We start from the raw sequence: 17,282 nt of genomic DNA on the forward strand, positions 1-17,282 counted from the left end.
GATTTTACTACGGTGTCAATGCAACTCTCATACCACGGTGATAAGATAGAGAAAAAAACACTTTAAATTGGTTTTTTGATTCTATTGTAAATACATGTTAAAGATGATAGTCATAAATAGTTAAACTTCGAGATTCGAATTTGATGGGACCATCGAGGAAACTTCGACACATCGAGACCTTTAGTCAAAAACGTTGAAATCCCCCTCCACCTCCCCCCCTCCCCCCCCCCCCCAAAAAAAAAATCAAATCAAATAAGATTAAGTAACTTGTGATATAAACATCGTTGGAGCTACGGTTTTGAGGGTCAGTTTGTATAGAGCAAAGTTTTAAACCACGACGGTGGTACAATTCTGAAAACACTTTAAGGCCATTGCACGTGCTTCTATAATTGAAATCTTAATTATAATTATCGGTAAGTATCACGCCGTTCCAATACTTATCAACTAAATTTTTATTTTACATTAAATCGTGTAACAGATAGTATAGTCACTTACTTAAAATGTTGATAATGTGAAGTTTGACTAAAATGAAGCAGATAGATAAACAAAACCTACTCTGTTGATATCGATGTAGAATTTTGAGACGAAAAATTTACATTGTTACAGAAAAAAAGTTACCCGTTTAACCTGCTTGATTAAGCAATATTTGAACGAAGATGTAATCATTTTTGAGCGGCCAAGATTTAAAGAAGTTTGGCTCCGATAATTAAATGATATCTACATACGAACAAGATGAACCCAATGATATCGCATCCTAATCCAGCTACATAGCCGGTTTAGGAAAGAACAAACGCTAAAAACAAGCTTCAGAACTAGTCTTTTTCTCAATATTTTGAAAACAGATTAAAAGATCTTTCGAATTTGGCCCACAGCGACAGTCTGGTGAGAGGTCGACGGTACATATTTTGCCCACTAGCGACATCTGTTAGCCAAACAGCTGAACATCTTTTTTGACAATACGAGCGGACATTTGGATCCCTTGGGGTCCAATTATTGTCCCGTTTTCAGATATACGTGTCGATAAAGACATTAAAACCAGTTCGAAAGTGTCTATATTTACACAAGGGGCTCAAATCCCATCAGTCATTCTCAAGATCGCAGAGAAGAAGGTACCAACTGACATTTTTATGGGATTTCATATTAATGAGATTTGCTTGATTTATTTCTTTTTTTATTTCATTTCAAAGAATTTAATGTTCTTTTGCCAGATGATTTATGGGTTGAAAATTTGACAAATTTATTTCATTATTTCTGCTGGATCTATACAATAGCTTGTTGATATTGGATCATCAGTTTTACTGTCAACACTGGAAAGCGACACTTCGGGTTCTACTTCTCGAAAACTCAAGGATTTCTGTGTCTCTATCTTATTGTAGGTCATTGCTAAATATCCTGACATCTTACATGACGATGGATAGATACAGCCTGTTTATGTTTATATTAATTCATAAACAGGATGTCATATGTTTATTTTTTTACACTCTGCAGTTTCATTTGGTTTTAAACTACAAATTTTACTATTTGACAAAAATAATTCTCACAAGGATACTTAAATATTCTACCAGGGAAATGTTCCTGTAGTAGTTGTAAATATCTAATATGAAAATGCGTGGACTTTTTGAAGAATTTTTTTCCAGTGGATTTTAAACATAAAAGTTCAATCAATTAATATTTCCGGAGAAATACAACTTTTCCTGAATTAGAAGTATTCGTGATGTATTGAGTAATATGTATTACATACAAGTATCTATCGATAAGAATGTTTGAATTCTATAGGATAAACTATAAAAATGTCGTAAAATTTGTTACAGTTCAGAAAAGGATATCGTCGACCGGACTTGGAAGCTTCGTACAAGGTAAGCGTCATATTTCTAGTCCTTACTAAATAACTTTACTCCATTCAATAAGTCGTCGGTAATGTTATTTATATATACAAAATGTACGTTAAAGAATAGAAATAATTCATACTTTATGTTTTATGTTTTACTTACCAAATCCCTATGAACCTAAAAAATAACAGCTGATTTAAATTCGTTTGTTTCAATTTTTTCAAGATAAAATCAAAATTTGAATTGATAATGAGGAAATTTATAATCCCAAATCGTGAATTTGAAAAAGGATTAGGATTGAACGTCTCGATACACAAATTATAGGTTAATCATATGTTGAAATGTTAATTAAATTCTGAATAATTTGTATTCTTAGCTTAGATATACAACGGTATCATGTTAAATCAGCTTAATAAGGCTATTTAAACTTAAAGACTAAAGCTGTACTGTAATGAAGTTTATTTGAATTTAGTAATAAATATATTTACAACAAATAGTGCAAAACCTATTTTGACGATTTAAAGAAATAATAATAGTCTTTTGAAATCCTAAAATCATGTTAAGATTTCACCATAAGAAAAAGGAAGATGCTTTTCAAAAACTTCTTATTCAACACTATCCAACGTTAAACAGGAAAAAATAATCGAATGACATTTAAAAACAAATAATGAAATGTTTTATTTATAACTTGATATTTATAAAAATTGTTATAAAACTTGGAAATTTTGTGATCATCTTCCCTGAACTCGCGTACGAAAAATAACATGTTTAAAGATCAAACATTTACTGAAGATATTTCGATTTAATCTTTTTTAAAAAAATGTCTTATCTTGTTTCAAGATGAATTTTGAGATTTTCGGAAGCCCTCGGGATGTTGAGCATTGTCTGACGAGTGTCAATATTGACTCTAACCGCTTGACCACAGGCTTGTCTGCCAGCCTCCGGCCAGTGGATATCAACGATGAAGATTCTGGTTTGGGAATGGACATGGTAATTAACCAGATTTATCTTCTCAACTTCTGTTCACGTTCGGAATTATATTCGTATAAAATTTTTGCTTGTATGAAACAAATTTAATTAGCGGACTCCTTCCTGTATAAAAATAATTCTGTTAAGTCTGTTTGAGAAATCTGTAACGTTTTCTTATTTTCATCACCCCGTTAATTATATAAGTTAATTCGGAGGTTGCCAAGTTTTTAATACAGAAATATACACTGACGATACGGCACCTTTATTTGCTTATTCATTCTGTTTTGTTTTTTCATCAAACGGCTTGGATATAGCTTTTGCCGAGAATAAAAATATAGTTATAAGTTTAGCAACTGCTTGAACATAAACTCAATATTGATTTTAAAAGTAATAATAAATATGCTAATAGGTTATGAAATCGTTTTGCCCGTCGGCTTGCAGTGAAGCTAGATTTACAGAACTTATGTGTGGGTGTGTCTTTATTTGTCTTGGTCAAACAAAAACTGTTCAGAAGGAAGATAAAGCCTCCGGCCACTCGCGAGTGTAAACTGATATTAGGTCAGATACACGCGTAATTATTGCAATTGCTGACCGTGTCACACGTGCTTCCGTCCTATTACGGTCAAATTTGACCAACACTTTTATCATCACTAAAACTGATATCTCACGCCACCTTTCAACCGATGTCAACGATTAAAACTACTTCCGCCGGGAAATAGGTATTGCATCACACATGTGTAGAAAAATAATATACCTGGAAACACTTCCGATATCTAAAGCATATCATATCAAACAGACACTTAACAGTTAGTATCTCAGTAGTCTTACACTGTTTAAATTTCTAAAATATTCATTGTTGGCGATAAAGTCGTGTTTGTGATTTTATCTATTGATTTCTTGTTGTTTATTTCTATCTTTGACAACAGTTTACCATCCAATTTTTAACTCGTCCTGAAATTCTAGGATGTTTTCATTATCATTTTTTTCTCCGATATGTTTGAAACTATTTTGGATTTTTTTATCCAAGTTTATATTGCGTGTTTCTTAATTAACAGACAGATGACTTTTTTGAAGATGAAGAATTAGCATCATCAATTGCTACTCCGGGATTCGAAATAAAAAAGGTAAGTGGGTAGTACCAACACACGTCTTCGTTGTTAAACTGGTTTTGTGTTTATCATTATATCATAAACAGTGCGTTTAAAATGTGATGCATTTTCAGATCATTTCAGCAGTCACGATTTTGCATTACTAAAAGAAGCCCGCAGTTTGAATTTAGTAAATATTGCAAATCTTTATTTGAACATCAACATTTAAATGTTTGTGTAAAAAATATTATGTTTTGTTTCAAAGACATGGTCAGGGAATTGCATAATTTGAAAAATGGTCTTATTACATAACACAGCGTGGTGTTTTAAAATCCTTTGGGCTCAGCTGATAGCAATCGTACATTGATTGTGCCGCGAGCATCGTTTTCTGTTATCATTGAAATGCAGCATTTTCGATCGTATCGAATGAAAAATCCCAAAATAAAAATGTCATTGCGTTTAGGCCACATTTTGTATTTTGTTTTGCAAATAAATGATTTACCAGTGATGTTTTAATGTTTATTTTATTACAGGTAAATCTGAAATCTACCGTCAGGAAGTCTCTATTTGGTCATAAACGTGTGAGGTCTGGCGAGGACGGTACCTTTAGGTCAAAGAGACAGAGGCGTTCCGAAGGGGATGATATTGTAATAGGATTCGATATGCTCTCTTTTCAGGTAAACAATTATAATAAACACAATCTGTCTACAACGTCTTGATTTGTTTTCACTGATTGATATATAAAAGTAGACATGAAAGATTCTTCATCCTATCTTTGATATTTCACATATGTATGTATAATATTTCGAAATAATACATTAATGTAAAGAAAGCGAAGCGATTTTATGTCTCGTTGTTTAATGTTCTTGTGAATTGACAATTTTATTTTGAATTTAATTCAGGATACGGCAACACCTCCAAAGTGTGATTCCGGTTTTGTAATTGATGCTGTAAACAAGTTCGTAGAGCAAGACGACATAACTGGAAATGGAAGTCAGCCATACTGTTTACCCACAATCCCTGGAAAACACAGTGATCTCAAAAGCATCTCACCTAACACAGTAAGTAATCTTTATATTCAGGTTTTCCTCTAGCATATATATCGCTATTCAAATGGTACATAGTATAAATATTGATGTAATGTTCCCCTTACTATTTCAGCAGTATCTTAAGATATAGGAAACATTCTGTAGAAATTATTATATACACTATATTGGCATTTAAGGAATTCGTTCATTCTTCTTGTAGTTATCGGACGTATTGAATGGCCAGTACGATGACGTCATCAGAAGTTACAGAATCATTGACTGTCGTTACCCTTATGAATATGAAAGTGGACATATCAGGGTAAGTTCGCATTTTTACACAATTAGTCTAGTATCATGTGAATTCGTTATGCATCATTTTTTAACCATTGAATCTCCCAGTCATAAATCGATTGTGATAAAATGATAATGACGCTACGTCATGGATTGAAAACAAAATGGCTGTCTCTGTTTCGTGTTGTCATCCACATTTCTTACTAAAAATGAAAATGTAAAGTTGCTGAGTCACGTGATAAAAATATCTTTAATTTGTTTCCATTTCATATTACATTTATGAAACTCGTTTTGAAGTTTTAATTTTTGCTCTAAAGAAAGAAAGAAACAAACCAACAAAAACAAAACTTTCATATGAAATGAAAACTCAAGAAAACCTAAGAGACATTAACAATGTTATTACATTGAGCCAGTTTATCTTTGAATCAGATACAGATAACATGACTTTATACAAAGTTTTAAAGATACAATTCTCCATCTCCAATAATATTAGCCAGTACTTTATAACTCATATTTCACGAATTAATGAAAGTAGTAATCTACCAAGTTCAGAGTATAGCATGGTGTTAGTACATTGTCTCGCCTTAAGTAAACGTCTGTAAAAACCTGTATGTATTTTTACTACCAGCCTTATGATTGACTACGATATTGAATTTTGAACTATTAAAAAGGAAAATACATTTCAGTCTCAGCTAAGCAGAAAGGACATACATCAAACATTGTTTGCTCTATATAAATTAATGTATATATATATATTTACTGTTACTTTCAATTTCTATCGCTTTAGTAATTAAAAGTTTTACACATTCAATTACTTTCTACTACATTATGCACGTGATTTCATTTTAGGGAGCTGAAAACCTGTACACCAATGAGATGATTGAAAATCTATTACGTCAGAAGACCAGACCGATGTCGGTCTCTTCAAAACGAGACATCCTCGTTTTCCATTGCGAGTTTTCTTCTGCTAGAGGACCTAGAATGTAAGCATGTTATCATAAACGTGTTACATGTACATATATATTTGTATTTTTCTCTATGATTGTATAAAAAAGAAATGTTCGGAATGACTATGCTGTTCGTTTTGTTAATACTGGTCAATTGCAAGAAAATTAGACAATTTTGTCACGGTTTTTCACACAACGCACATTTTGTATAAAACTGTTAAAATAAAACGTCAAAACCGGCAGTCGTATACAGATATAGAGGGTATTACATCTTGCCATTACATTAACAAAACATTACTAATTTCTGTACTTACTTTACAGGTCTCGTCTATTACGCAAACTTGACCGCAATTTGAACATCGAACACTACCCACTTCTGAACTACCCTGAAGTATATCTCCTCCATGATGGTTACAAAGCCTTTTATCATACCTGTCAGGTAAGTTATATAGTCTATGGTCGGTTTCCGTACGATATAATATACAACCGATCTAAGTTATTACGATGTTGGGTTTTAAAAATATGTGAAAAGTGAAGTAGTTAATTACACTATTTACCGTGGTATGTTACAGTATAAACTTACCGAAGTCATTTGTACGCACACAAAAACTTACAATGGCGTGGGGGTATTGCAAGTAATATAACGAGATGCTAAATATCAATGTAAGAATTAAGCTATTTAAAATTTGCATTCCTAGACATTATGAATGCCATCCGAATGAAGACGGGGTCAACATGAAATATTCGTTGACCTTATTCTACTGCTATTGTTCAATTTGTTTCCTACACCTTTCCATCCCACTGACTTAATGCAGATCGATTGAAACCATTTCGACACGATGTTCGATAAGCCATGCTATCTCTTCATGTTGTATAATTTACCACTAACCGATTTCAAATCTTTCAGGAACTCTGTGAACCTATGGGATACATGCCAATGCTACACAGCAACCATACGTCGGACCTTCGTCACTTCCGGTCCAAATCAAAATCTTGGTGTGTCGGAGACAGAAAACGCGGGGTACAGAACAGACTCAATTTTACCGATTGCTGAATGCAAAACAAAACGAAATCTTGCATCTTGCCATACCGGTTTTGATATTGATATTGTATACAAAGATCTGCATGATTATCCAGGGACATATTATCGGTACACTACAAACAATGGTACCTGGTTCACTGTTGGGTAGCTGATGATAAACGAGTCTTTAAAACATTTAATCTTAATTCTACGATCGAATAATGGAACGTTCATTTAAAAAAATACCGAACATACAAAAGAAGTGCCACGTGCACGCAATTACGTTCATAGATGTCGCCACGATATCATGTACATGTAAACAAGAGGTCAAGGTATGACCTCTAAATTATATCCTTCTAGATCATGTGTTTGTAACATCTGTAGGCACTGATCGACATTTAATTTTTTCATTTCAGGGAAACAGTTCAGTGCTCATAGTTCCATTTTTCACCGCTCTCGTTTTTCGAGAACGAAGTATTTATTTGTAAATAATTAAGTAATTTATTATTTTCTCACTAAGATGTGTGTACGTGCTGCGCTGTACGTGTCTTGAATATTGCAGATTCTTTTTCTCTCTACCTGTCGTATTTTCTAACATTTTGTGTTATGTATATGCTGGATTGTAAACAATTTGTCAGACAGAGATACGTGTGTGGGTGTTTGTCGTCGTCAAGGCCACGCGACCTTGTATTGCTTATTATTTGTTATGAAAGCGTTTTGCCTTCTGGACCCAACGTATGTATGCAGGTGCGTGTGTGTGTGTGTGTGTGTGTATGTGTGTGTGTGTATGTTTATTGTTTTACGGGTTCTACGGATATGAACCGTATAATATGAATTGTATTATATAAATCATGGTCATCCTGTAGATTTCCATTGGCTATATATATGTAACAGCTTTAGGGAATTGTGACCTGTGTACCTGAGGTACCGATATGTGTAAGAATTTGATACTATATTGTTTGATATTAATTGATTGACAATATTAATACCTACAGTGCTCACATTCTACACTTTTTTCTACTTTGACTATCTTTCCTCAAAACTTCAAACTGATTTTAATAAACCACAATCAGAAATTAACTTTGTTGTTTGTCTTCTTTTCTGATAACATAAAATCCCATCCCTTAAAGCTGACTATATTACTACAGGTCTAAATCAAATTTCGCATCGATTCCATATTGTTCACGACATATCTGCTCCCAGCGTCTGTAAAGATCTCGAGTAGGAGTATCCCAAAGAGATTTTAGAGTTATCCACCCTTTTTGCGCCGTTGTGAGCACATACTCGGCATTTTCTGGGTCGTTTTCAGCAGAGTACGCTCCCATTACTAGTGACTGTGCAAATCTTGCACATACGCACTGTTTCAGCACCTTTAAATCTTCATTTTCAAGAGAGAACTCTGATAAGTATCCAGCAAGAGTGTGACCTCCGGCGTCTATAGGATCTATGACGTCACTTCCGAGTATAACGTAACACATGATTATAGCAATCTCAAAAATGTAATAGGAGTACACGGAATCTCCAAAATCCAGAATTCCTATGACGTCGAAAACTCCATTGATAGGGCGTTCGCTAACAAGAATGTTATTGTCGTTGACGTCAGCATGGAGTGTTCCTATGGATAGAAAATATGTAAAACAAAACACATAAGCTATATACATTGTAATCAAATTAGCAGAAAGTGCAATAAATGATCAGAGATAAGTGTACATACATATCCTTGTATGTTATTAGTTAATCTGAATTTCTCCTTCAAAGCCCGTAGGTTAAAAAAAATCCAAATTTTGTCTTTCAAAGAACTTTTATTCTTTCTTTAACATTTTCTTCTCAAACAACAACCTATCACCGGTGTTACACACTCTCCACGACAACCAACACTTTCAATATAGTATCCAAAGTTGTCTTTTCAATACTAGCTTATAGGTGGCGTGTACCGAGCAAACCCTTCCTCTATGACTTCCCCGAACACCATTATACCCTTTGTTTTAAATGTTCCCTATCAAAATAATTATAATCCGAAAACCCGGGGTCCTGGGGATGTCACCACTGAGTGTACATCGCCGTTATCAAAAAGGTGTCCATATAATCCGTAGCACACACTACCTGAATTTGATAAGGTTGATAAGGCTTCCCCACTAGACACTAATTACTTGTCAACTGACCCCCATTAGTTGCTGATGTATAGAAACTGTCTCCACATTATTTCTACACATAGACGCCTACTTTCTATAATGTTTAATTAAATGTTTTGGATTTTTACTATTTAATCTAAACAGAAAATTAACCAACTGTATCTCTTTAACAATCGGGTACATTTTAAAACTACTTTTATACTTAAGTGATCAATTACCAATAGTTTTATACTTAAGTGATAAATTACCAAAAGTTTTATAATTAAGTGATAAATTACCAATAGTTTTATACTTAAGTGATAAATTACAAATAGTTTTATAATGAAGTGATAAATTACCAATAGTTTTATACTTCAGTGATAAATTACCAATAGTTTTATACTTAAGTGATAAATTACAAATAGTTTTATAATGAAGTGATAAATTACCAATAGTTTTATACTTAAGTGATAAATTACAAATAGTTTTTATAATGAAGTGATAAATTACCAATAGTTTTATACTTAAGTGATAAATTACCAATAGTTTTATACTTAAGTGATAAATTACCAATAGTTTTATACTTAAGTGATAAATTACCAATAGTTTTATAATTAAGTGATAAATTACCAAAAGTTTTATACTTAAGTGATAAATTACCAATAGTTTTATACTTAAGTGATAAATTACCAATAGTTTTATACTTAAGTGATAAATTACCAAAAGAATTAAGTGATAAATTAACAATAGTTTTATAATTAAGTGATCAATTACCAATAGTTTTATAATTAAGTGATAAATTACCAATAGTTTTATACTTAAGTGATAAATTACCAAAAGAATTAAGTGATAAATTACCAATAGTTTTATAATTAAGTGATAAATTACCGAAAGAATTAAGTGATAAATTACCAATAGTTTTATACTTAAGTGATAAATTACCGAAAGAATTAAGTGATAAATTACCAATAGTTTTATACTTAAGTGATAAATTACCAATAGTTTTATAATTAAGTGATAAATTACCAATAGTTTTATACTTAAGTGATAAATTACCAAAAGAATTAAGTGATAAATTACCAATAGTTTTATAATTAAGTGATAAATTACCAATAGTTTTATAATTAAGTGATCAATTACCAATAGTTTTATAATTAAGTGATCAATTACCAATAGTTTTATAATTAAGTGATAAATTACCAATAGTTTTATACTTAAGTGATAAATTACCAATAGTTTTATACTTAAGTGATAAATTACCAAAAGAATTAAGTGATAAATTACCAATAGTTTTATATCTAAGTGATAAATTACCAATAGTTTTATAATGAAGTGATAAATTACCAATAGTTACCAATAGTTTTATACTTAAGTGATAAATTACCAATAGTTTTATACTTAAGTGATAAATTACCAATAGTTTTATACTTAAGTGATAAATTACCAATAGTTTTATAATTAAGTGATAAATTACCCATAGTTTTCAACTATAACACAAATCGGCATCATCTTGGTAGTCTGTAGAACAGTCATCCGTAATATGGCGCCATATATGACACCAGACTAAAAAACCATTCATTCCATTATTTCACTTACTTCGAATAAAATTTATAAATATACCTGACTTTAGAAGAGTATAATTCGTAGTGACGTCACACCGGAAGCTGTCAATGACCTCACGGATTAAGTTAGATCTATCGTCGTCTTTGATACAGTATATGAATTTCTGAAGATCTGGAAGCTCTGTTAGATTCCAAATGCGTCTGTGTCGTGTATGAGCAGGATGTTGGAAGTCCTAGAAGAGATACAAAACAACGGATACGAAAGGGAATGAGTTAAAGCATTGATATATACGTGGTGTGGTTTTAGTCTGGTATCAATCACATCCAGTTCTTCCCTGTTAAGTTACCTCTGAAAGTCAGCGGGGAAAACTACACTTTAATTTTGATTAATTACAAAATAAGTCCAGGAGAACTATCAACTGCATTACCTGCCTTATCTACAACATTTTCTCCGTTATGTTATGCTCGTTAAAACTAAGGCAGCACTCGGCACACCTCGGCCATTTCCATTCCTTTGATAAAGTGTACCGATTGCTAAGACAGGCCAGGGCCTCCGTTTTGACCAAAAGTTTGAAAAAACGACGCTGATTGATCAATTCTGTCAACGAATCGTTGGTTAGACTTGAGCATAGGAACGTTCTCTTGTTTCTCGTGTGCCAAATGAAGCACCCATTTGTCATGATAAATGTATCTGAACTCATTTGAAACGGTTTATTTCAAACATTCAACATTCACAAATAACATGCCCAAGTTTTGATCGATAATTTGATGCTGAAAATAGCAATGTCATGTACCTGTTAAGGTGGCAGACGTAGTCGGCCACGGAAGGTAAGTGTTCTCTCTACGGCCACGGAAGGTAAATGTTCTCTATACGGCCACGGAAGGTAGGTGTTCTCTTTACGGCCACGGAAGGTAGGTGTTCTCTTTACGGCCACGGAAGGTAGGTGTTCTCTATACGGCCACGGAAGGTAGGTGTTCTCTTTAAGCTACAAAGTCACTGATTTATCAATACAATCTGACCGTGACCTCCCAAAGTTGAACGTACTGTTGAATTCGGCATCGAGGCGGGACTTGATGTTAGATTTTGCTCATGTAGAAATATTTATGCAGTTTAAGGTAGATTTTAATTGTCAGGGAGACACGTCAATAAATTCAATACTAAAAGCAAGCAGTACATCAAGTATTCATCTTATTTTGTACATATTTGATGAAAGGTTTGTTCCCCGAAACATGTTATTTACATATTTTGTTGTTTTCACAAGATTCCAATGTAGAATGTTTTATGTTTGTATTTATTTAGGCCTAAATGAGACCATGTAACTCGTGTCCAATCCTTTTGTTCATCGATAATAAAATATGTTTTAAAAAAAAACAACATGTGTTTTGACTCCTCTATCAGTAACCACTGGCGACACTAATGAATGGTCTTTCCAAAATGGCAGACGTATTGTAGTACAATAACAAAAACGAAAAAAAGTATTTTCACTTCAGTGCACCGATTTAAGTAAATGGGGATTAACTTATATTTCCACCAAAGACATTTAAAAACAATGCTTTATCGTAATATTATAAGTGATTGTGTATATGAATTACACTCTTCGTGACAGAATTGTCACATTTAAGACGATAAGCTTTCAATGTATAAATAGCTTCCCGTCATTTACGAAACGTAAACATGCTTTGTGAACAGATAACATATCCACTCCTATGACAATTGCGAATCTAATTTTATAAACTAAAACTTATTACTCTTGTTGGCGCGAATGTAAGCGCGCGAGGGGTTTGATTGTGGGAGGAAGAGGAAAAGGGAGTCTACGTAAAAAAAAGCACGTGTTGGGGAAAGTTACGTACGTTCGGGAGTGCGTTACCAGATCTAAGAGGAATGACATACAACAAAGTGACAGGTAATGTCCCTATTTATGTTCTGTTAAAGTACAAAAACAACCACAAGCGACGTTACAGCTATATTTAAATGAATTTGTAAAACACATTGAAGTTTTAATATACGCATCATTTGACAATTTAACAAGATCTAAGTTATAAAAAAATTCCGCTTGATGATTATGCAAAGATAGGATTAAAGCATATTTCAACTGGGTGGTATCTATTGAGGAACACTTCGTGAGGATATCAATACAAATGAAAATCAATTAAACTGGGCCCACTTTAAAATACAAATCGTTCTTGTACAAAGTATGGAAGGTCGTTACGTAAAAACAACCACGTGACAATCTGCATACTCAAATGAACAAGTGCATAGTAAGCACGTTTACAGGAATATATTTACATTTTGACTTCGCTCCGCCTCAATGAAACTAGTAATGTCACTTCGTTGCATTTCCCAATGAAAGAAGTGGGTCGCGTGCTTTTTTCTGAGCGACGAATCACTTTCTGTCGGCGTAGGAATACATTGTTTACTCAAATCACACCTCGTAATATAGTTAACACTGCGAGGTAAAAATAATATTTCTGAATATGTTAGCTATTTTAATTATAAAAAACATTATTAATATTTGCTATGAATGACCATTTCATATTGGATATGTATATATTCAAGTGTATAAACATGAAACAATTAAAATCTTCTAAGAACTATTGTTTTTGTTGTCTTGACGACGAGAGCAGCTTGATGACTGCTGTTCCAAATGTGTACACACGTGTACGATAAGTACAACAATGTTGCAAACCATCACTGTCATGTAGTGCAGAGTCCGTAGAAGGCATAATGTTTCAGCCGGAATTTCAAAATAGTAAATGTAAATATAAGGATTGATTGTTTATTTTGTTGCTTGCATGGACTGATGAAGGGAAGTGAACCTCGTGCAAATGAAGTGAAATCCTTAAAGCGCGATGTCGCACGTGCTTTTCGCTTTCCGTAACCTCATCTCACAGGTTGAATGCTGGTGTATAGTCATCCGACGGCTGTGTAGTGTTGAAACCGAGAAATCATCTATAGTATTTTCCCACTTCGGTTCGGCACCCATCGTAAATGATTACAATGTTTACAAAAAGTGAATTTAATTTTTTTATTTATACAAACGCACGCACGATATCGTCTTGAATCTTTCTCAGATAAGCTGGTTTTTTTACTTTTGAAGAAAAACAAACTTTTTTTTGTTGTTTACGTGTGTGTAATCTGCATTTTTACATATATTTAAGTTGAAATATATGTTTAAAAATGCAGCCTACACACAAACATAAAACAAAAAACGACAAATAGTTGGAGTGACCTACCATTAGGGCCTTGTCCAGACGACCTGTGATTCGCCCTATCTGTGACAGTAGCGAGGCGGTGTAGGGAACTCCAAGGAGGATACGACCTGGCAGATATTCTAGGAGGCGGACAGCACACCACAGGACTGAAACCAAAGATGCAGAAATTGGAGCACGTTCTCATGTATTTTTTAATCTCAATTTAAATATTTATGAGATATATCTATCTATATATATACGATATTGATTAAGAAACTGCAATAAGACTTGGTAAATCGCATAGGGTTTCTTTAGTACAAGTGTGATCCCAAATGCCCCATATCGTCGCTCTTGAATTGATTTTATCAATATCGGTTTCTAATTTATGAAAAGCCAGCGTCATTACCGGTTAAAACACAATCCGTAAAAAGTTGCACCTTGCTAGGGTTCGTAGTTGAATGCTATTGTTGATGATATAATATTTCTCGAAGCCTGAAAGCATTATTTCATGCAAAGACAATGCCTGCAAAATTCATGCAAATCACGGTGTACTGAAAAAGGAAACTGTTTTGAGATTTGTAATAAAATGTACCACTCGCCTTGGTCTTTATTTGATTTATTGTCACTTGTGAACCTCTCTAGTGACATCAGTTTGCCATTGACATTTTTTACTAGACGTGGGGTCGGGATCCCTTGGTCTGCCACGTGTAAAATCATTCCATTCTGTGCCTCTAAATGTTGAATAAGATCAGAACATTTAAAATACAAGATTCCAGTGAACAATACTGGCTGTGTCATAACTCTACAATAATTACTTATATAAAGTTTTGTATCTGGCTTAAAATTGGCAAAATAACCGTCATTTTTAGAGAGCCTAAAGGTGTCCAATATTTCTAGCTTAATAAAAAAAATCATAACAGATAACGGACAGAGAGAGAGAGATAGAGAGAGAGAGAGAGAGAGAGAGAGAGAGAGAGAGAGAGAGAGAGAGAGAGAGAGAGAGAGAGAGAGGAGAGAGAGAGAGAGAGAGAGAGAGAGAGAGAGAGAGAGAGAGAGAGAGAGAGAGAGGGGCGACAATTATATTTACATACCTACATAATCCTCGTCTCTCGAATCCAGAGAGTTTAGCACCTTTAACACATAACCATGAAAACACACATTTTTGATATGTTCGTTGGCCGTTTCCATGGATACAGTTATAAGATAGTTCCTGTCATCGTAACTGTTCAGTTCTTTCCCTTCTGTAACATCCAAATCATACAAACGCTTAACAAGTGTCGAAACGAGGTCGAGGTCAACGTTCGGTCGAATGACTTCACCTGGATTGATAACAGTTCTCTCATCTTCAGACATGTCTGTAAAAAAATCAAAATTTAAACATCAGTGATAGAGCAGAAGTTTCGACCAGGGCACATAACCCATAATATTCCTCATTTGAGGTCAGTTGCTTGATCAAAATGCACCAACATTAGTGAAAATGCATTGAATACTCTTTGTTTGACGGCATTTTAAACCAGTTCAGTGCCATAGAGCCGAATATATTTTGAGGTGATGTTGATGCACATGTAATCTTGGATAGAACTGGTATATAGGGAGGCAATAGCAACATACTGCAATAGAATTATACGTCACGTACTCATATTGACGTCACGAAAGGGTAATTAATGACGTTATAAGCACAGCAATGATGACATGATCTTGACATTAAAGATTATACAGCGGTTTCGCGATTTCCCAATGGACCATACAGTACCTCACCATTGTACAAGTGTAGTAGATAGGACAAATGCTGTTATGTCCTCAGGATCGAAAGATCTGGAGCATATTGTTTTTTGTGCTGTCTGTTTGTTTGTTGTGAACTTAAACTATTGCAGAGTAAGAGGTAGGACTTTCATATTTGGCATGTGGGTCACTTGTAACAAGACCTTTCTGGTGGTACCAAAATTTGACCACGCGGCATTGACCGTTTGACCTACATTTGAAAGTAAAAAAAAACAACGAAGACATGAGTGTTTTCACAAAGTGCAATTATCACATACCTTATACAGTTCAGTTTTAATGTCCAACTTCACAATTGTGTTGTAATCAGGGGCATAGCGTTTCATAAACACTTCCTGTTATTCCACGGATATCTATTTCACAACATGGCATGTTGTCTATTATTATTGTCATTGATATTTAGGCTTGACTACACTGATATCCTTTTAATACTGTACAAAAACACGAAAGCACCTCTAAAAACATGTGCAGATTTATAATTAGATTTAGCCGAGGCCAATAAGGAAGTGAATCGCATATCGTACTGCTGTTTCGTCCTTATAGGACTCATCGGTAATGTTAAGAACAAGGATTGAACTATTGAATTATTGGTGTATTGCAATAAAGTTATTTCTCTCATATCTCGCCATGTGGTATAGAGTTTGTTTTATAAAGGGAGGGATTCTGACTGAGATAGAAATATATTCTCGGACAGATAGTCAAAATCCTTTTAATTAGATTCATATAGGAAATGTTTTCCATACAAGTCGATGTCGAGCTGACAAGAGTTTAAGGATTCTGTTTGCCTTTACACATTTTTGTTGACATATTCTGTTCCACATGTTATATCAGATTTACATATACAATGTAGAGGTTAATGGAGACTACATGTAGATGCTGTTCCACCATCAGCATCTTGTAAGAAAGCGTTCTACTCAACTGTACCATAAAACTCCGTGGTTCTCCATTTGACCTTATGATGTTGCTAGGATATGACCAATCAAGGCAAGGACAAACATGCTTGTATGAAATGTATAAGTTTCATTTGACCTCGTTATTTACATACAGCTATATATAGAGACAGTGTTGGCCTGTTTGGCAAGTAATTTTCCTCTACCTGACCAGAATTTTACAACCTGCAAGGTCTGTCGACTTTCTAGATGCATGAACATGTACTGATAACTTAATACTACACGTGTACATACAAAAAAGGCCTTACTTGCCGTGTAACCCTTGTCTGGTAGATCGTCCCGTCAGCGCCGTCTGTATGACACGACCTATATATAACACCATGGGTCTTGATGCGTTACATATATCGCTATCAGTTAACACTGCAGTGTAGATAAACTAGAGGCCTACGGGCATCAACGGTCATCCGCCTCTGAAGGCCTATATTTGAAAGAAGCCATATAGTCCTAAAATAAATTGCTCAACTACTCTACAGCTTACAAAGAAGACATTTGTTGGTTTATAAAAACAGTTTCTG

General features: G+C 33.9%; 2 protein-coding genes across 2 annotated transcripts; one reads left to right on the forward strand and one right to left on the reverse strand.

Moving 5' to 3' along the window:
* Nucleotides 1–2,669: 2,669 nt before the first annotated feature.
* On the forward strand, nucleotides 2,670–7,206 carry LOC132544369 (M-phase inducer phosphatase-like). The gene is made up of 8 exons (XM_060207954.1): nucleotides 2,670–2,819; nucleotides 3,854–3,922; nucleotides 4,420–4,563; nucleotides 4,789–4,947; nucleotides 5,135–5,233; nucleotides 6,055–6,188; nucleotides 6,474–6,591; nucleotides 7,060–7,206. The coding sequence occupies exons 1-8, from the start codon at nucleotides 2,670–2,672 to the stop codon at nucleotides 7,204–7,206; spliced, it is 1,020 nt and encodes a 339-aa protein (XP_060063937.1).
* A 993-nt stretch (nucleotides 7,207–8,199) lies between these two features.
* Nucleotides 8,200–17,040, reverse strand: LOC132544366 (hydroxylysine kinase-like). The gene is made up of 6 exons (XM_060207952.1): nucleotides 17,016–17,040; nucleotides 15,130–15,393; nucleotides 14,638–14,769; nucleotides 14,081–14,205; nucleotides 10,905–11,079; nucleotides 8,200–8,788 (listed from the first exon to the last, which is right to left on the reverse strand). Exons 2-6 carry the CDS (start codon nucleotides 15,389–15,391, stop codon nucleotides 8,316–8,318), a joined length of 1,167 nt encoding a protein of 388 aa, XP_060063935.1. The 5' UTR covers nucleotides 15,392–15,393; nucleotides 17,016–17,040; the 3' UTR covers nucleotides 8,200–8,315.
* Between the last annotated feature and the right edge of the window lie 242 nt (nucleotides 17,041–17,282).

This window comes from Ylistrum balloti, unplaced genomic scaffold, assembly GCF_031769215.1.
Source record: "Ylistrum balloti isolate Yb309-2 unplaced genomic scaffold, AGI_CSIRO_Ybal_v1 Utg369794, whole genome shotgun sequence".
Classification (NCBI taxonomy): domain Eukaryota; kingdom Metazoa; phylum Mollusca; class Bivalvia; order Pectinida; family Pectinidae; genus Ylistrum; species Ylistrum balloti.

Excerpts from the sequence above, each read along its gene's own strand:
- LOC132544369 (XM_060207954.1), top strand. The coding sequence starts at position 2,670 with ATGAATTTTGAGATTTTCGGAAGCCCTCGGGATGTTGAGCATTGTCTG. Across the intron at positions 3,923-4,419 it reads CGGGATTCGAAATAAAAAAG|GTAAATCTGAAATCTACCGT; the intron begins GTAAGTGGGTAG and ends ATTTTATTACAG. Across the intron at positions 6,189-6,473 it reads TCTGCTAGAGGACCTAGAAT|GTCTCGTCTATTACGCAAAC; the intron begins GTAAGCATGTTA and ends CTTACTTTACAG.
- LOC132544366 (XM_060207952.1), bottom strand. The coding sequence starts at position 15,391 with ATGTCTGAAGATGAGAGAACTGTTATCAATCCAGGTGAAGTCATTCGA. Across the intron at positions 14,770-15,129 it reads GAGAGACGAGGATTATGTAG|AGGCACAGAATGGAATGATT; the intron begins GTATGTAAATAT and ends TTCAACATTTAG. Across the intron at positions 14,206-14,637 it reads TAAATCAAATAAAGACCAAG|TCCTGTGGTGTGCTGTCCGC; the intron begins GCGAGTGGTACA and ends CTTTGGTTTCAG.